This window comes from Meles meles, chromosome 1 (assembly GCF_922984935.1).
Source record: "Meles meles chromosome 1, mMelMel3.1 paternal haplotype, whole genome shotgun sequence".
Lineage (NCBI taxonomy): Eukaryota > Metazoa > Chordata > Mammalia > Carnivora > Mustelidae > Meles > Meles meles.
The window spans coordinates 2,949,328-2,970,183 of record NC_060066.1 but is presented as its reverse complement, the minus strand read 5'-3'; the positions used below and the strand labels follow the sequence as shown (position 1 = coordinate 2,970,183).

Sequence of the window (20,856 nt, the reverse complement as noted above, 5' to 3'; positions counted from 1 at the left end):
CCCCATCCCCTACCACTGTTCATCATGCTGCCTGCTTTACTTTCCTCAATCCCCGTCACCAACCAGCTGGCAGTCTTTGGTCCCTTGTCCACGGTCTGCCCCGCTCCGGATGGAGAACCAGGGGACTAGAGCCCTTCACCGCATGGAGCACGGGGCCCGGCACAGAGAAGGGGGGGGGGTCCGTGCTGGCTGAACAGAGGACGACTTCACTGCAATCACGAGATGAGGGACCACAGCTGAGGCAAGGACACGGTGCGGCCTGTGCGGGGCCAAGCAGCCCCGGTGGGGCGGAGCTGCGGGGCTCAGGACACTGTGCCCTCCCGCAAGGTCCCCTCACCAGTCTGTGCTGCAGCCGTGTCCTCGGGTGGACAATGAGAACACATATGCGCCGTGCAGGGTTGTTATGAGGATTACGGGAGATACGTACAAAGTCGAGGTGTGGACCTGCGCAAAAGAGCTGGTCACAAAATCGTGGCTCCTCGTGGTTCTGCTGCTCCTGAGGGCTCCACGGGAGGAACCTGGCAGCGGACGGGTTCCTGCCTACGCAGACTCTCGGTCAGCCCTCCTGGTGTGACTGCAGTGGCTTCTGGGACGGCCTCTTTTTAGAAAAGCCTCACTCGAAATACCCACCTGAAGCAATTCTGAAGCCACAAAACCAATGGCTAATAGGTACCAGGCTAGCGTGCAAAACTGATTCGGGAAAAATCAAGGTGCAGACGCTTTCATCAGTTAAATGATCACAAGGAAGCGCCTGTAATTCTCCCCCCTCGATGCTACGTGAGTTCCACAGGAAACCTCTGGGGACATCAAAGTGGTCTGGGAGTGACTCGGGGTGACCTCAGGGGCATGGGCACGTGCACTGCGGTGTAACAGGACTAGGGCATGTCTCCTGCAGGTGCCCGTGCTTGTGTCTCCGGGGGGCTGGTCTTACGGAGCAGAGCCACTGTCACTGGAGGGACAGAGACCTACAAAAGTGTCACTGGAACCTGCACAGCAGCTCTCGAGCTGCAGTACTTGGCCGAGTTCTCCAAGAATTCTTGATACTGATTCGGTTCTATTTTCCTTTCCTGGTTTTTGGGATGAGAGGGATTTACGACCCTGACAGGAGAGGTACGTGTAGACACTTGAGGGCCTGAAAAACTGGAGCCCAGCCTGAAACTGCCTGCACCCCACGATACAGGGAAAAGAGACACAATGAGAGGAAACAGCTTCCGGACCTGGGCGCCGATAAGGGAAGGCAGATTGGCGTATGGATGACGGCAGCGGCGCTACCGGGACAGCACCAGGCCGCCGACCCCGCGGGCAGCTGCGAGCGCTTCTCCGCTGACGTGGGTCTGTGGCCATCAACCCGCCTCGCAGACAGGAAACTGAGGCTCCCAGAGCACCCGTGAGCCCTCGAGGTCTCAGTGCCCACTGGGAGGGGGCCGGGATTTGGAGCAGCACTCGGGTACAGCCTCATCCCGAGTCACCGGCCATAACGTTTACAGGGACTCTTGTCTTCTAAGTCCTCTCTACCCCTGACGTGGAGCTCGAACTCACAACCCCGAGATCACGAGTCGCATGCTCCACCGACTAAGCAGCCTGGCGCCCCCGGGGACTTTCATTCGTGAGACCGGACACCCTACGCTGTGAGACTACGGGATGTTCCTCTAGGGATATTGTGGGCGCCTCACCCACCCCCGACGAGGCAGAGCTCTGCCCCAGGGATGTTCACGAGACGGGGGCCGGTGTCTCTGGGAGGCCGTTCAGGGTACCCGGTCCGTGAACCGAATACTTCAGAACAAACTCTTTGAAAGTGGAGACTCTTAAAACCTCGAACGACATGATGATCTGAAAGGCTGGTTATCACGACATGCGGTGAAATCAAAACGAGAGGAGGACATGTAAAAAGGACAGAAACTGACAGTTCAGAATTAGGAGGGAAAAGGGCCAGGCTCTTACCTCAGAGCCAAGAAACAGGCCGAGGCCCGAGGCCCCGGACACACTGGTGCAGTGGCCCAGTGACCGCGTCTCCTGCTGTCGCCCCGCCTGAGGCCGGAGCGCCGGCCTGACAGCTCGCAGAAGCCCTCAGGTCCACACCTCTCGAGAGGGGCGGTCTGCTCGCCCTCCCACAGAGGACGGGGAGCTGCTGTGCTTCTGCTCGCCTGCCACAAAATGGGGCCCCTTGCCCGGGGGGTGCTTGGGCCCCGGCTCGGACACCTGCCATGCTGCGACCCTGCTCCCCCGCTGTCCTCCTTCAGGGAGTCGGAGTCAGCCGATGCCGACTCCCACAGAGCAATGCCAAGGCAGAGACGAGACTCCTCGGGCACCTCCGTGCGACCCCCGGCCGGTCACCAGCACATGTCGCCGGCCCAGACGCCCTGGCGGGGGAGCTCTCTTCTGGGGAGCTGGGAGGGGCCCCCGTGCTCTTTCGCATCAACTGCTCTATGAGCCAGACCAGGGTCGGCAGCTGTTCCCGTCACAGCTCGGACAGCGGAGCGGGTCTTTCCGACCCTGCCGGTCACCATCTCTGCCACGCCTGTCCAACTCTGAGCAGCCCCCTGCACACAGCTGCGTATGACCGCGCTCCCATGTGGACCCAGACGTGGGAATTTCAGAGTTTCGATGCCACAAATACCGTTCTTTTGATTTTTCCCCAATCGTTAAAAAAAGTAATAATCATTGTGTGCCCCAGGGCCAATACGAAAACCAGAGGTGGTGTATTTCGCCCACAGGCCTCTGTCTGTGGACCCCTGGCCTAGAGTAAGTGGCTAATGCCTTAAGGCCCAGCTCGCTCATCTGCAAAATGGGAGCAGAAGCACTTGCCCCATCTGACTGACAGAACTGGGAAAGGCCAACGTGGGGAAATGGTTTCAGTGCTGAGAGCATGTGGGAAATCCACCTGTTTGCAAACATTTGTTCAAATTCTCGGGCTTTCATGGTAATCCTCACAACAACCACGAGACCTTTCACGGATGAAGACGCACGAGATGAAGCAGTTTGTTCAGGACCCGTCAGCCGGGCTGCTGGTGACGTGATGGGGCCATGGGGGTGGCAGGAGGCTGGAGTCTCCCTCCTGACCACGCGGCCTGCAGCGGCCTCGGCCTTGGGAGTCTCCCCACCCCGGGCTCACCAGTCCCCGCTCAGGTTCTGCAGCAAGGCCAGCACCCGGAGTCCCATGCCTGTGCACAGGGGGGCTCCGTGCCAGCAGCAGCCGCTGACTGGCAGGTAACTACCCAGGAGGAGTCTCCACACTGTCCGTCCCACGGATCACATGCACCTTCCCAAAGTCACGTTTAGTAAACACCTTTCAATACTCGAGTTACCACGTGAAATCGACACGGGAAATCTTCAGTAAAAGCATTCTCCTTTAATCGTAAGGAAAAATGCAACCCTCCCCCCGATCTGAGCTTAGTGTCGAGAGTACAGAGTTTCATGCAGGCGACACATGAACTGGGCAACATAAAACACAGCACGTGACTTTCAAATTTCTCGTTTTTTAAGTGCTACCCTCCACCGCTTGGAGAATCGTCCTTACCACTGCTGCTGGTATCTCTCTAGTTTGTGTGATTCTTAAAAATCATTTCTTGTCCCTTCCTTTCTACGACCCACTCCCTAACTAAGAATTATGATACAAATATATATATACATATATATATAAATATACACACCGTACTTTGGAAATGTTCTATGGATTTCTATCATTTACAGCTTTCAAGTCTGACTAATCTTGTTGACTAGTACTGCTCGGACAACTGTTCTAGAAATCCAAAGTTCTAATCATAAAATCTGGAAAATTCACTATGCGTAAATACAACCCAACTCAAATTTACCATTGGGACATGACAGAGAAACTGACAAAGCCAAGTTTTAAGAGATCATTTGTTCACATCATCATTTTTTTATATTTGTTTTGCTGGATCAAAACCACATTTTGCCTTTCATTACACACCGAACCACATTTATGAATAAATAATTCTCATATTAGAAACACAAATGTGAAAATAAATATTACCGTCCCCACTAATTTCATCTGCAGATCCGGGTAGCATGCAAAGAAAGGGGGGAGGTGGGGGAGGAAGGAGGGCGGGGAGGGGAGAGAGGGAGACACACTATTAAAAAGACAAGTAAGTCAAAGCACAAGGAAAACAAAAACTCCCCCCAGGTCTAATTCAAAAGCCGAGTGAGCGATTGCAGTAGTGAGTGTGTTTACTTGGCGTAAGGGCATCACGCCGAGTTTCCAGCTGTCCACACATCATACAGAGTTCCACAGCCGTTCTGTAAAGCTGGTCCCGACCACACTGAGCAGAATTAATCTGATAGGCTCTCAGCGTTAACTGCTAAAACTAGCCTGTACCCCCTCAAAGGAGATTTGCATCCTGTCAGATAAAAATGAAGATAAGCAGTCATCCCCCAGTCTGGGGAAGGCTAGCCTCCCCCAGGGAGCCCCAGGCCAGGCCCAGCACAGAAGCTGAACAACGAGCCAAGTTTCCACTTAAATTTATGCAGTGTTTGGAGAAATTCCTGTTCCGATCATTACAAATAACCTCTGCTTCTCAGGAAACGATGCAAGTGGCCTGGCGGCCTCGGCTCCGCAGCGCCCCCGAGTGCCTGCCAGCGAAGCACGACAAGCAGCCGGGGGTCCCTCGGACCATCCTCCACTCCGCGGCATGCTGCTTTAGGACACCCGCAGTGTAGACCGAGGTACCTGCCGGGCCCCCCAAATCAAACCAGGAAGCCACGCCTCGCCCTGTCATGCATTTGAAAACCAGCAAACAGGCAAACAGAAAGTCTTCTCTCAGAGGGCAGCCCTGAGCGGGTCAGTGTGAACCGCCGCCCCGTGCGGCTGCTGGGCAGCACAGAGCGTGTACACTGAGCCCCGGTTAAGGCACACTCAGCTCAGGACAATGTACAAGCGTCCGGTTAGGCCCGCAGCCCGGGCGGGGTTAGTGGGAGCCGACGCGAGCGAGTGCAGTACCGGTAGGAGAAGGCTCATGGGAACAGAAGACCAAAGGGAGGAAGCGCCTAGCTTTCTTAACTTTATGTTGGCGGGGACTGACTCCTTTATAAAGAGGCAAGAGGAAGAAAGAGAAAAATAGAAACACATTATTTCATACGAAAATACAAAAGAAAACTTACGTTACATTTTAAGGCAGCTCTATAAAAGCAAATACAAACTTGCAGTGCTTTCATTGGACTACTGGCTCACTTTATTTCGTACTCTGATTTGACTTGAGTTTTAAAGAGCATACTAATATTTCAAAATACAAGTTCCTCTTTTAGCCAAGATTAGCACTAGATACAGAAACTCTTAGCCAGACACACGAGTCTCCCAGCTCTGCAGAGCCAGCCAAGTGAAGGTATTACAGACATTTTTACAAGTAACAAAACCGAAACAAGACCAAAAAAAAAAATTCAATAAATAATTCAAGAATCCTGTGGACATTCAATCACAAGGAAAAACTGCCAGAAACTAGCACATCATGTGATTTGTGAGTTTCATGAGCAATTTCCCCCGAATCATCAACAAAGACACACAGGCTCACAGACCTCCAGGGTACACCCTAAATAAATGACTTTAACATACAAACTAGCGATGCGGGGTCTGAATGTGCAGCCTGCAAAGCCCCGTGGCTCCCAGCACGGTCTGCTCACGAACTGCACGCTGCGACAGCGTCTCTGCCCCGGGCGCCGGGGGAAGCCCAGCCTGCCCGGAGCCCAGCGCAGCAGCGTGGAGGACCAACAACCACAGTGTGGCATGGGGCAGAGAGGGCGTCTGTCAGACTGAAGCCCGAACAGGGGACGTACAGCTCCTGAACACGCAGTGCTAAGAACATGGGGCACAGAAGACACAGAACATTTAACGGCATCCCAGGGGGTCCCCTCAAGAAAGGACTTTAGGGGTGGCCCAGGGAGAGCAGGGCCGGGACCCACTGACAGCAGGGACTTACAGACGGTGTCAGCGTGTTAGGAACGGAAGCAAGAGGAATGGAAACAGACCACGCAGTGATATTTCAGATGCTGCACCATGGCCCCGACCCTGTCACGGAGGGTTTCGCCCTTGGTGGCCATCAGGTGGGTGCCGGTGAAGAACAGAGGGCCTGGCGCTAGGCCTGCACGTGCCCCGGTGGGCCTGGGCCTGGAGCTGAGGACGAGGGCAGGGGCAAGAGCTCCAGGGGATGTGATGGGTGAGACGGGAACCCAGATGGCGGGAAAAGGGACAGCATTCCGCCAGTGTCCTGATTTCGATAATTACATTGTGATCGTGTGAGAGGATGTCTCCGGTCTTAGGAAATACACGTCGCAACATTTGTCAGTAAAGGGGTACACCATGTCCGCAAGTCCCATCAAACAGCCCAATGGGGAAAAAACTGAGCGAAGACAAGGGGGCCAAAATATAGTGAGTCCAAGTAAGGAACAGAAGAAACTTCATTTTACTGTTCTTAAACCCATTCTCCAGGTGTGGAATTATGGAAACATAAAATAATCAAAGAACACATATTTGGGTTGAGATGCTGGCTCCCCGACTCGTTCTTTGACCCTGAGAAAGTTACCGACGTTGTTTCATTGGTGAAGGGCAGCGACAGCGGCTTCCTCCACCGGGAGTGGCGACGAGCACCCCGTGGGGTTCCCCGGGCACCTGGCACGGGGCAGCCGCCACGTAAGTGTGAGCTAGTCCCATTCTCTATCGCTTATTTTATTTCTAAACTGACCTGAGTACTGAGTTCTCCTCCAGGCCTCGTGCGACAAGGGCTCTGAGGGGAAGCCACCGTTCCGGCTTTGACGGCGGCGGCGCCCCCAGGCTGGGGGCCAGGGCCGGTAAGGGAGGTGACCGGAGGCGCAGGGGAGATGCTGTGGATTACACACAGGGGAAGGGCCGGGGACACTGGAAGCTTCTCAAGGAGCTGGCGCCCCGGGCGTCGGCTGGAGGGGATCCGCGCTCTCCTTCCTGCTTGTCTTCAGTTACACAAACAGAGCAGCAGCCTCAGATAATGCCAAAGTGCACGAATCCGTAACACTGCTCAGAAAATCCCCAACGCTGCTCGGAAAACCCATAACGCTGCTCGGAAAACGAGAGCACAGACAAAGACCCAGCCAGGGAAGTGCCGCATCATTTTAGAAAACTGGAGAGTAACGGGAGCGAAGAGGGCAGTTTTCTCGTCTTTCTGGTAGGAAGCATGTCCCAGGGAGAACGAAGAGCTGTGAGGAAAAGCTGTTTTTGCAAGGACGACTAACGAGGTAAAGACGCGGCAGAAGTCACGGGTGGCCACCTTGCGGCCCGACAGAATCCAGGCCGGCGAGGCCACGGGCGTGAAGGTCTCAGGTGCGGTGCTCTCGGGAGCTTTACAACGCTTGCTCGGACACTGACCCAGTCGACCGGTCGGTCTGCAGGTCCTGGCAAGAGCGAGCTACGTGGGGTGTGTTCTTGTAAACAACCCAGCAAGCCGCTGAGCCAGAATCTGATCCAACATCCCTTGATCCTAGTGAATGGCCCATGGCCCATGGGGAACACAGAAACGCAGGGCCCCGGGGGAGAGCACATCAGCACAGCGTCAGGGACCCAGAGTGTGGGGACAACAGCGTAGGCGACACAATGTCTTCAACAGATAAAGCGCGGCGATGCCGCTTATGAGTGGAGGTGACTGGGGGAAGGTGGAAACAGGTGCACGGGGCTGAGGTAACAGGTGTGTGGCCTGGAAAGTGTGGAAAAGTGAACACGCCGTTGAGTCTGTGGTTGTACTTGTTGCTCTGCGTTTCCTGCGGGCTTTTCCTCCCCTGAGGGGTCTCAGCTGCTCCCGCAGGGGGCCTCCACGTGTCTCTCTACACGTCTGCAGCCCAGGGGTCAAGGCCAACTCAAGACTCAGGACTAGGAAGTCAGTTTAGGTCTGGAGTCTACTTTAGAATGCATGGTCTAGCCATCTCAGTGCCCATGTGACTCCAGAGTATTTTCCTCAATCCCTTGAGAAGCCAGAAAGGGGAGAGGCAGGTGGTCGGGCAGCCCAGTCTCGGCAGAGGCAGAGTTCCAGTGCCCTGGTGAAGGCGACGGAGGGAAGCCAGCACAGCGGGCTGCCGCGGCCATCAGCCACCCTGACCACACCCAGGGAGAAACCACCGTGACCCTCTCGACGGCTGACCGTCTTTCCTAACAGGAGACGGATTATAGAGCCTACTCGTGATCACCGAAATCAGAGCTTCTAGTAAGCCAGCTGCTAGGAACAAGCCAGTAACACCCAACACTTACACTTCCTACAATTAAATATACTCAGCCCCATCGATTTGATTAAGTTACATCACAGAGCACGTAAATTATAAAAATCAACTCTGCACGTACTAAGTGCTAATACTCTAAGTTAGGGTACTTAAAAAAAATTCCCAAAAGCTAGTGTTAAAATCAAGCTTTCAGCAATAGACAGGATTACGCTGTAAACCAGAGCAGTGAGAATTGAAGCTAGCAGGCAAACCGGACAAAAGAAACCCTTTCAAACCCGAGTATAGGGCAGGCTTTTGAATTTTAACAGAAGAGCGTCAGAAATGAGGCAGTACTATGCTATTCGGGACAAATGGGGGACAGACCACAATGCAAGGGCACTCAGACCGTTCCAAACCAGTCCTCCTTCCACACAGGAAAGTCACTAAGCTTCTGAATGATTCGGAGGGGTCTAAGGTAAAGACAGTGGGCTGTAGAGTTCAAGGCGTGAGTTTCTATCAGGCTTTCTAGTACTTACTATGTGAACCGGGGCCGGCCACCTCAACTCTTGAGTCTTACTCTCCTCACCTGTAAAGTGGAAACAGTACGAGGAAGAGCGTCTGGAGGTTTAAACAAGATAACGCACGTGAACATGGCAGGCATCACCTCTGGGCCCCGTTCGCGTATAAATACCTGTGTATAGGGCGTCTGGGTGGCTCAGTGGGTTAAAGCCTCTGCCTTCAGCTCAGATCATGATCCCAGGGTCCTGGGATCGAGCCCCGCATCAGGCTCTCTGTTCTGCGGGGAACCTGCTTCCCCCCCGCCCCCCTGCCTGCCTCTCTGCCTACTTGTGATCTCTGTCAGTCAAATAAATAAATAAAATCTTTTAAAAAATAATTTAAAAAAAACCTGTGTATAAACTTGTGTTTATGCGTCTGTGACACAGCAACGAGTCACAGACCATGCACGTGCACCTTGTATTTTACAGAGCTTTACAGTTTACAAACCGTTCTGCATATATAAGTGACTTGTAAATTTATAATGAATCAGCTGAAAGCAAATAACATTTATTTTGTTAAATACATTTTAGTTTAGGGACGCCTGGGCGGCTCAGTGGGTTAAGCCTCTGCCTTCGGCTCAGGTCATGATCTCAGGGTCCTGGGATCAAGCCCCGCATCGGGCTCTCTGCTCAGCAGGGAGCCTGCTTACCCCACTCTCTGTCTGCCTCTGCCTACTTGTGATCCCTGTCCAATAAAGAAATAAAATCTTTAAAAAAAAACATTTTAGTTTAGAATAATTTTTAGTCACTAACTCGAAAAACCTAAAAGCCATAAAGGAAAGGATGATGTACGATTAACAACTAAACCAAAAAATCTGTTCCGGGGGCACCTGGGTGGCTCAGTGGGTTAAGCCTCTGCCTTCGGTTCAGGTCATGATCCCAGGGTCCTGGGATCGAGTCCCACATCCGGCTCTCTGCTCAGCAGGAAGCCTGCTTCCTCCTTTCTCTCTGCCTAGTTGTGATTTCTGTCAAATAAATAAAATATTTAAAAAAAAAAATCTGTTCCGAAGTTAAAATTTTCTAAATTGCAACAAATACTGAAAAAGCGCTGTCACACAGGGCTCAGCAGAAACGATCAAACCAGACATCTCTGACAGAAAAAGATCACCACGTCCGCTTTCATGGCAGACATGCAGGAGAAAAGTGTTCTGCAATCTCTGATCCCACTTCATGTAATCGAAACGTTCAACCAGAGCCCTGGTCCTACTGTGGCGGCATCATCACCACGTGCAGCCCTGTACTTCTGGTCACAGTGAGGTTTAAAAAACAAACCAAGAAAACCCTAAAACTCAAAAACCAACCAAACAAAAAACCAGAGTTTATACCTTCAAAACATTTAAAATTCAGCTTTATTAACTGCCCTGTGTTCCTGGAGCATTTGTGCACGCGTGCACGCACACACACACACACACACACATATTTTCGGCTCAAGCCCTTGGATGCAGGCCACCCCCCTCCTGCCATGCTGCAGCCCCTTCCTGCAAGCACCGGGCTCTCGGTCCTAATTGAGCTGCTCTATAATATACACGTGTCTCCAAAAACTTATTAGGCTAAAAAAATTACTTTAGGCATTCGGAATGGTGTGCCCAGGAACTGTGCTGTTACTCTTTAAATCTTTCAATGTTAAATCTATTTTCATAGGGAAACTTTATCTAGACTTTAAAGTTAATCTCTCCGTATAGTCACCATGACTTACAGCTGTGGTCTTAATGAAGATGACCAAGGACTGACATTTCTTTGCAAGAAAACACGAATGAGAGCCTGGTACCTCCTCTGGCGAAATCAGGATTCTGCTTCATTTCCCAACCAGGGATCCACCCAGAGCTGAAAACGCCTTCGGTTATCTAGATCTTCATTCTCCCTGTTGGCGGGCTTCCACTCTCCTCACCCAAACGCTCCAGAACGACTCGCAGCGATGAGCTCACAGGCCACCATCCGTGAGCCAAGGACTCTCACGCGCCTGTGAGTTCCGAGTTCCGAGTGTTCTGCCTTTCTTCCTTCCACTCCCGGTCCTGGAATTGCATTTCTAAGTCCTGGGCTGTCTCCACACCTTGCTCAGGCATCCACTGACTCACTCAAACACAGTTACTAAGTACTGATGTCCCGTTAATAAGGAGACAACTAAAACATGCCTTTGCCTATGATGGGGCTGTGATCTCGTGGACAAGACAGTTTCTAAATTGATCACATCCATCTAAAGACTTTTCATAACAGAAGGATGCACAGTGGGCTAGAATACTCTGGGGAAGGAGTCTGGAGTAGTCAGGGAAGGCTTCTAGGAGGTGGTGACATCTGAATCTGGTCTGAAGACCAGGTAAGAACTTTCCAGAAACAGGGCAAACAAGTTCCACTTTCTCCACCTTCCAAGTGCTTCTCCATCCGTACCCAAGGGAACCCCTCTAAACCAGCACTGAAAGGGAACACTGCCTAGGGGGCAATAATGCCCCAGTTCCAATCCTTCAAGGGCGACAGTAACACACCCGTTTACTTTCTGAGTTTCTGTCCTCAGATCTGTGAAAGGGGGAGGGGAAAGGCCCTGTAAGGCCGTCATGGATCATATCTACGGCATGCGAAGGACTTAATGCCGTGAAAACATTCTGAACACTTACTAAGGGGAGTCCTGTCCCCTCCTTGCTGTGTGTGACCCCGGCCAAGCTGCCGTACCTGCTGCACCTCCCGGTCCCCCTCCCTGATCTCTGCCACCTCGGCTGCAACTCTCACTTCACTCAGCTGCCTGCCCCCACGTTACCTGCTCAGAGATACTTTCTTTGACCACAATTCTATGATCTCTTAAAAAGTGTGATTTATTTACATAGTCTCGAGTTCCAGTGTGGGGCCGGAACTCAAGACCCCAAGATCTGGAGTCGCACACTCCGCACACTCCACTGACTGAGGCAGCCAGGCGCCCCCGATTACAGTTTTCAAAAGCCTCCGCCTTGCTGCTCTCAGTTCACCTGCTATGTTTTAATCCAGTGTCTCTGGTCTGTCTCCTCCACAGAATGCCAACTGCGAAATGGCAGGGACATGGCCTTGCTCTCGCCGTCACACCCCGCACTCAGCACAGTGCCTGCACGCGGCCAGCGCACGGCACTTGCTGACTGAACTCATGCAAAGTGCAGAGTGTCGAACTGCACTAACACCCATCTCGCAGGGCTCGCGAGGGGCTCATGAGACGGGGCGAGACAGAGAAGCACGCGCTCGCGGCCGGCATGCCGCTGGACCACAGCTCCACCCGGGAGCCGGGAGCAAGAGCGCGGGCTCGCTGCAGGGGAAGCAGACCCCAGTCTGCAGGCCCGGGGCAGCGGGTTCTCTCCCTCGGGGGCCAGGGCCACCCCACGTGGTGCAGGTCTCCACGCTGCTCGGTAAAGAAACCCCCCGGGGTTAGAAACAGTACCGGCTTTCTGGGTATCAATGTAACAGCTTCCGGGTTAGTGTGAGGCAGGCTCCTGGTGGGCCGGAGGTTAGGTTTTCCGGTCTCCGTGGGGACATAAATACCCACACCTGTCAGCCTAGTTCACCGAAGGGAGCAGCAGCAGTGGGATGACCGGGGTGTGGAGCACTCCAGAGCCACTGGTGCGGTCCCTAGAGGTCCTCTGAACCCCGAGTGCTCTCCTTCGCCTGCAGCGGTAAATGACCACACTGACAGGCATGTTAGAGTATCACTATAAGAACGGGAAGACAGTGACATGGGTCCCGGCCAACGGGACAGCTCAAGCAAGCTCACCGACTGCTGTGAGCAGCAAACAACGTGGGTGTTGGCGGGTGGCGGGGGGGGGGGGGGGGCAGCTGAGGGCTGAGCTCAGGGACCTAAACTCTGTCCTGCTGCAAATTCGAACTACAAGTCTCTGACGAGACAGCGGCCTATTTAAATTACATACACAGGATGGCAACGGGATTGATTAACCTGGAGAAGGGACTGCGGTCAGGCCTGCAGCTATGGGGATAGCTAGGGACAATGAAGGCAGGACGGGAAAGAGTGGGTGGCGGAGAGAGGTAAAACCCAGATGTTCGAGGATGGTCAGTTGCTGAAAACTCTGAAGTTCAAAGCCTGAAGCAGGGAGGACACGGATTAAAGGCGGCCAGGAGAAGAGAAGGAACCAGATGTGGAGGGTTTCTGAAGACCTCATCTGAGCCGCAGTCCCGACACACCTGACAGAGCCCCCCTGCTCTCGCTTCAGCGTGGGCTGGGGAGCACACCGGCCCCCACGGGGCTGGTGTACCTGCTCGTGGCCCACGGCATGATGGTGCGGAGCTCTGAGAGCGGCAGAGCTGGCCCCGATCTCACCTGTTCTACACGGCACGCTGCGGGTCATCCCGGGGCGCCGGCCGTCCTCCTCTCCGCGGGCCCCAGGCCTGCTCAGGGAGTGAATCCTCGGCCACGCTCACCACTTTAGCACAGGGCAGCTTTTGTCTGTCCAAATGGATCACAAACTCCCTGAGGGCCTGGTTTACGCCTGCCCCATGGTGCCCCAGCCCCACCGCTGGGTTTGGAGAGCACACCCATGAAGGGAGCATGCCAACACAAAGGACTATTCTTCCAGAACGTGCTGGCAAGCCCACAGCCCACCAGACATCTGACACCGGCCAGGGCCCCAGCTCGAGTACCCAGAATGCTCTCCAGCTCATCAGGGAGTGACCGCAGTGCTCTGGCACGTCTGTCCCACAGCTCATCACCAGGGTTTTTGCCAAGTGTATAAAGCTGGGCACGAACACTTCTTGAGAGAGTGTTGCGGGGTGTTCGTGCACAGTAAAAGTAAGCAGTTATATCTGGATGCTGGAACACTAAGGAAGAATACAGTCATCGACCTGGCAGAAGCATCAAACTAAATTTCAGAACAAATTAACTCAAGGGAAATCAAAAGAATAGGAATTAGGTTTCTTCTGAGTCACATGATTAGACGGAGTTATTAGGAAGCTGCTGTTGTAGAAACGTAGCACAGAGCTCAGACTGGACTGCAGACGTGCGCGTGTGCATGTGTGTACACGAACGTGCACACACATGCGTGTCTGCGTGTACGTATAAAAGACACCAGGCTCGGGTCCACGGAAGATGCTTCCCGTTCCCGCTTTCCTCTATTTCCCACATTATTCAATGGGGGAAATGGCATATATTTTTTGAAAACATACGAAGGAAAGCACACCATACTCATGACCCCAGCAAAACACAGTCAACATACTGCCTGTGCCAGGATCTTAACTATATGTCTTAAAAGCAACATTCAAACATGACTTGATGTTGATTGTGAAAAACAGAAACCACTGAAAAACAATTCTCATTTCTTGAACTCAGAACAACAATAAATACACCAAGTACACACTGTTACGCTCTAGGCTGCAAAGATACATTATAGCGGCAGGCTCCAGAGCGAGAGCGTTCGCTTTGAACAGGATCAACACGGCATCACAACTGAAGCGAAAACTCGCAATTCTATACGGTCTGGGAAGAAATCCGGTATTACACATACACGTCTTCTCTAGGGAAAACCTGTGAACCACATTTAAACCTGTTTAATGACGTTAAAGTTTGGGAGCTTTGGGTCATCAGACCGCTTAGCTTTCTAAGCTATTCTAGAAAGAGCCATCACAACCGAGAGCCCCCTCCGGCTACAGCACTGTGAATGTTTCCGCGGGGCAGCTGGCCGGCTGGGGCTTCCCGGGGGAGCCTTCTCACCTGACACGGAGACCGCGTGTGTCCGCACGCCTTGCTTCTCGCTGTTGGCCGGCCTGAAACAGAGAGGAGCAAAGCCGTGAGCGCCTAGAGTCGGGACCACACCGTTCCTCACGGAGACCACCCACTTCCGAGGATCATTTTTAAGATGAAGCGCTACTACCCGAGGCACTTAAAACAACCAGACCGCAATACTGTTCTAGAAGTCGGGAATCACGACAGGCAACTGGAGGAACGCTGAGCGGCTCGGAGAGAGCCACGCGCGCCAGCAGTTTCCGCCCTACACCTCCGCTCCGCGCCGCTGGGCATGTGGGTCCGGTCAAGCTTTACACTGCGATGCGAGACTGCGGGGGACCGGCCCGCGCTTACGAAGCAGAGGGAAGAGACACCCGGAGCTGGAGTCACACTTTGAATCATAATGTGAGACACTGGAGGGTCCCTGGCCCTTCTTCAGCTCACAGCACGCAAAGGGCAGGCAGGACACTGATACCGTTCTCATCATTACAGACCGAAAACACGCGAGCCTCGTGTACCCGGTTACTTGTTTCATACAATGGCCCCACAACAGGTGTGTTTTACACATTTACCCCCATAAAGTAAAATTTCGGCCAAAAGTCGTAGCGACATTTAAAATACAGAACTGTAGTTCCGTTTTAAACTTTTGGAAAGCACAAAACACAGAGAAAGTAAAGGAACCCCAGACTCCTGAGATGCCAGAGCGAGCGGCATCTGCCGTTTTCATAGAAGACTCCGTCCAGATCCTTAAGCGCGCCCTACGGAAACACGGAACAGAAAGCGGTTCTAGCACATAGAACGGACCCTGGGAAATAGGGAACCCGAAGAGCAGACCCCTCGAGAGCAGGAACATCCCGTACGTGGCTGTGGGGCCTCTGTGGTCAGGGGTCTCAGCACAGGGCCATGGGACCCGGCTCCTTCTATGGAGTTCTCTGTGTACCCGCGATCTCACAATCTCTGAGGCTGAACCAGAGCTGCAGCGGGACTCGTCTGAGGCTCCAGCTCCACGGCCCCGACCAGACTCCCTGCAACTCCCCGAACCGGGCGCACCGGGAAGTCCGGGTGCGCGCTCCCGAGAGCAGGCCGGGCCGGCCGCCTCCACACGCCATAGCCCGTGGTCTCCGGGGGCTGCGGCCGCTCAGCCTGCCCAGCACCGCCTGCCACCAATGGCCGCCACAGCGTCTGCTGCTCTACGATTTGTGGCCGTGTCGCCCTTTCAAAGTTTGCTTCTTTATTCAGTGTTTCTAGCGTCTGTTGCCACTTCTGACCTACTATACTCTCCATTCCCTTCTCTACCCGGGTTTATGATTCTGCATGTTTTAATCCTCGAAGTCCTCTCTCACGGATTTTCTGCAGTTGAAGATATTCTGGGCCTAAGTTTCTAGCCTAATGTGGGACACTAAAGAATATTCATTTAACATTACTGAGTTTGGGAAACACACTGCCTGAGAGCTGAAAGCGAGCTGCTTTGGCCCATCCCTCCCCCGCCCACACAGCTACGGGGCACCCCTCGCACACCAGACACTCCCCCGTCAGGTCTGTGATGCCACAGGACCCTGGCTGACCACGCAGCCCCAGGGGCACGGATAGGCAAAAAGGCAGTTCTTGGGCACCTGGGTGGTTCAGTGGGTTAAAGCCTCTGCCTTCGGCTCAGGTCGTGATCCCAGGGTCCTGGGATCGAGCCCCACATCGGGCTCTCTGCTCTGCAGGGAGCCTGCTTCCTCTTCTCTGCCTGCCTGCCTCTCTGCCTACTTGTGATCTCTGTCTATCAAATAAATAAGTAAAATCTTTAAAAAAAAAAAAAAAAAGGCAGGTCTGCAAGTGTGATAAGTCCTCCGGCAGGGAAGAAGGTGTTACGGGGAAGCACACAGGGGTGCCCTCCAGGACTGAATGATCGTGGGAGATTTCTAGAGCCTGGAAAGCAGAGCAGGGCCAGGGGAGGTTACAGACACTGGAACCGAGGGGCCTGGGAGCGAAGAGCCTGGAGGCACAGAAAGGGGCGTTTACTCCAGCAACTAAAGGAAGTTGGGCAGAGCCAGGAAGGGCAGGAGCAGTGGTGAAGCAAGGCCTGAGGGGCTGGGGGACCAGAGGTCGGGTCCGGCCTGCGGGCCCAAGGATGCTGGCCTGTACCTGCAGAGCTCCAGCAACGCCTGCAGGAGTCGTGAGAACGTTCGGGCCCCGGAGCGCTTGGCACTGGGCTGCGATGCTTACTTACCCAAGTGTCCGCACTGCCCACGTTTAACTTTCCTTTGGTGCCTGGTCCCTCTCACACTGGCTGACCCCAGAGAAGTTACTAAGGAAGGTCTTTCGGCATCGCTGCCCAATTCTTTTTAATCTTATAGATCAACACATCTACTATGAAATTTATGACACAAACAACTTAAGAAATGAACTTAAATTACTTGTTTACTTTTCTCACTTGTAAAGTGGCCAGAATGGCACCAGTTCTCAGGGTCTTACAAAGGTGAGGGCTGAGTCTAAACCATGAACAGGCCTCCCTGGTACTGTCGCTGGGACGGTCCTCTGGCCGCCCAGTGAACTTAAGGTACGGGGAAAGTCATCTTACACTTTTGGTTAACCCTAAATACCTAACGTGATTTACAACTGATTTGACTTCTTTCTGGAAATACTTGTTTTCTACCGCCCTGGTCATGTACAGAGAAATCTGGTGATTCAGGCATGGTGATTGCTTGACAGTTCCCAACACGACTAAGTAAGAAAATGCACAAGGCAGCACTTACTTTGGTATCGATGGCAAAGCCCGTTCACCTTCTGGAGAAAGAGAGAGAGAGAAAAATGAGGTTCCCATTTCTTTTGAAAAGATTATGTGTAGCAATCAGAGAACAAGTAAGTCTTCGTCCAGAATTTATCAATGACGCTTTAATAAGGAAATTATACCGTGCATCTTGGGCTGCGCGGTTCGTTTTCAGTGTTTACAACGCCCGTGAACCGACCGGAGGTGCGCACTGTGCGGACAGTACTGCCCAATCACAGCGCAGCCCTGAGGCGCTAGGTGGGTGGAGACGTACCTCCCAGGAGATCCTGTAAGATGAAGGACCTCTTCCGGTCAAAGTCAACATTCCTTTACAGCAAAGGACGGGCCATTTGTCCTTGGATAACAACGCTCAGTAGGAGCAACCCCGAGACCCGCCTAGGGAAGCACGAATACGAGGAAAACAAACCCCCAGAATGGAGGCAGAGGGACTGATGCGCCAGAGTCACGCAGGAAGCAAGCCTGCCTGCAGCACGTGACCCGGAGAGGGGGGGTCACCTCCTACCTGTCACGGGGCTGGGCTCCTGGCTCCCGGCAAGAGCTCCTGCTGGTCTCACCCCAGAGGAGCATGGGACTGTGTCTGGTGGTTGACGGAGGCATGCTCTCCCCACCCTCCTTCCAGAAGCGGGAAGCACAGAGCCCCCAAGTCAGTGTCTTCAATCCGTATAAATCTCACAGGCACCTAACCCCCTCCTCTAATCCATCCCCGAGCTAAATTACTACCAGGACAATCTTCCCCTCATACAAACCCATCAAGTCATTCCTTAGTTAAAATGTCATGTCTCTCATTGGCTTTAAGATTTGATTTTTAACTAGTGTCTACACTAGTGCGGCACTCGAACTCACAACCCTGAGGTTAAGAGTCGCATGCTCTACCGACTTGAGCCAGACAGGCGCCCCCTCGACGGCTCGTGAGATGAAATGTAGGCGCACCTGCGTGACCCACAAAGCACGGCTTCATTCTGCGGGTACACAACAGCGGCCCGCCTCCATCTTCGGGGTGTCTGCCAACCTACCACCCACCTCTCTGACGCCTGCCCAGGCAGCCGTTACTGTCACCCAGTGCCATTGTGACTGCCGTCTGCAGTTCTGCTCCTTGCACTTGCCCTAGAACTCAATGCCACGAGCTCTCCGCCCCCAGAAGTCACCTTTGTCCTATCTCCCCAGTCTTGTTCTGCACTGTCCCCTGGTCCCCGGTGACTGCATTTCATACTTCCCTGAACACATCATGCTGCCTTCACATTCCAACCCTCAAGAGAAGCTCTTCCTTCCTGTAGAAAGACCATCCCTCTGTTCCTCCAAGCTCAGTTCAGTGGGGGACGGACTAGAGGGGCGGTGGGGGTTGGGGGGGGCACTTGTTATGACGAGCACTGGGTGTTTTATGTAAGTGACGATTCACTGAATTCTATTCCGGAAACCAATATTGCACTGTATGTTAACCAAAATTTAAAAAAAAATAACAAACAAACATAAATAAATGATATAATATTTAAAAAAAAAAAGGCAAGCTCCATTCGAGCACAGCAGAAGCTCCGGGGAGCCCTTCCTGCAGCCCCTGGGGTGGCTCTGGGCGGTGCTGCTGTGCTTCTGCCTCGTTCTGGGCATTTCCAGGATCAGAGCCCTCGAGGGTTGGACTTAACCTGCACACAGGCGGCTCTAACACCCCGCAGGGCTCCCGGCGCTCAGAAGCTTCTCAGACCATCGCTTGGTAACTGAGAATTCAATGAGCCTTGCACCCCACGTGAGTGGCCCTTTCTGAACGACAGTCTATCTATGAAACAGAAGTCGGACTGTGCGGTCTGCGGGGACAGTGGGGAGGCACGACGAGCCCAGAGCCCAGACCACTACCGTGTGACACCCCAGATGCCTCAATTCCACCCACACGGCCTGGCTCTGACTTTCCGACCTCCACACTTCAAGCAAAATAACCGAGTCACGAAGGCCACATGTGGAGTCACTAGAAAATCCTATCATCAGCTGAGCACCATGAACACTCCAACCACGTCTTGCCCACACCGACCACTGCCAGTTAGTAACGGCCTTGCCCGTGACCCATCAGCGTGGCCGCTGGCTGTCTGCACTCTTTGTTGCAGTGTCTACTTCCCTGGAGAGAAAAGAGACCCGTTCATAAACACTCGGTTACCAGAGACTTCCTACGCGGCTGGGCAGGGGCAGAAAGAGGGCTGTAAACGAGCTGGTTACCAGCGGAGCATCCTGAGAGTTCGTTGTCAGGAAGCGGGAAAGTTACCGACCACTGAGCACAACGGCAACACGCACTAGCAGCAGCAGTTACAAAACTCAGCACTCACCCACTGAAATGCCTGGTTCCACGTGTTAATTTTTAACATTCCCTTAAATTTAGAAGCTGAATGCCTAACATACGATTCTGCATGTTATTCCCACGGCAGGTATCTCATTTTCCTGTTAAATCCTTTAGGACCAAGGATGTACCCACAAATGTAGGTTTTAACCTACATTTGACTTCTAATTTTTGAATAAAAGTTTTACCTGTTTTTTACACTGAACAACACAGGCTCCCTGTAACACACCTCCGTCATAAAGGTGCGTACTGTAGGGACGACGAGGACACGCCAAAGACTCCTCGCCGCGTCAGACATATCTCCCCCTCCCGGAGCTCTCCCCGTCCACCGTCGGTCCCCAGGCTGCCCCGACTTCCCGGCCGCGGACACTGGCGAACACACACACAGAGTCTGGCGACATACATGTGTGGACACACGCGTGGAGGCTTTCAGCGTGGAAAGAGCGCCCCCTGATGGTTCCCAGCTGTGGCACACTCTCCGCGGGGAGCACGCTGCCTCCTTCAGGGACCACTTCCCACCGTGTGGACGCTCGGGCTGTTTCTGGTTTCGAGCTTCTCCACACACCGCAGAGTAAACACCCTGGGTCTGTCTGGTTCCGCGGGAGGGTTCCTAGAAGGCGGACAACGGGCAGGGCGCCCCCGCCACGCTGGCCGCCGACTCCTCCCACGGACACCGACAGAGCGTGCGGGCAGGTACTGAGCCCCGCCGAGGATGGGATGGAAGATCAGTCCCTTCACCAGACCACACCAGAGAAGGCGCTGTGTCGCCGCTGGTGCCCCTGCTTCCCGCGCATCTGCGTGTCCGCTCTCCTACAAGGAGCCCGTGTGCCCACTGGCTTGTCTCAGTGAGCGAAGAACACGCGAGAAGGGAGATCTGGACTCCTTGCTGTCTGTGTCACCGATGTTCTCCCTCCCACGTCTCAGCTTGAAAGAACGTTTCTTTCACTGACAGAAGTGCTCTCACGTTTACACGACCCGCCTGTCAGTTCTGGTCAGCTCCTCTCCGGGCGGTGACCTCTTGAAGCGCAGATCCCCTCCCTCACAGGGGCAGGCTCGCTATCATCCCGCGCACAGGAAATCCCGTGAGGAATGAGGAGATTAGGACCCTATGTTAACTTGCCTCATTTTCTCCTCTGAGGGGAATCTGACTAAAATTGAGAAACTGCCACTGAACTTTCTTGGAAGGCATAGATTAGCTAACGCCCTAAACAAGGGCCAAGGTCATTCAGCAACTCTGGAGGGACTCGCTCAGGACATCTGGCTCCAACTCTGTTGCCCGCCCCTGTCAAACCACCACTGAAAGCGCCGTGTGAGCGCAGAGTAATCGTGGTCGGTCACAGAACCAGTCAGGTGC

At 53.5% G+C, this 20,856-nt stretch overlaps 1 protein-coding gene across 26 annotated transcripts in view; it reads right to left on the bottom strand.

The window, feature by feature from the left end:
* Positions 1-20,856, bottom strand: part of PTK2 (protein tyrosine kinase 2) — a 245,726-nt gene that overhangs the window by 72,598 nt on the left and 152,272 nt on the right. For 18 of the 26 annotated variants that reach the window (XM_046001796.1, XM_046001805.1, XM_046001597.1 and 15 more), the window contains 3 exons: positions 17,151-17,181; positions 14,398-14,450; positions 3,995-4,012 (listed from right to left, as the gene is read on the bottom strand). In XM_046001796.1, the coding sequence (XP_045857752.1) occupies positions 3,995-4,012; positions 14,398-14,450; positions 17,151-17,181 (102 nt within the window). The remainder of the gene's footprint in view (positions 1-3,994; positions 4,013-14,397; positions 14,451-17,150; positions 17,182-20,856) is intronic. The other 8 variants (XM_046001680.1, XM_046001701.1, XM_046001643.1 and 5 more) reach the window with 1 other exon arrangement.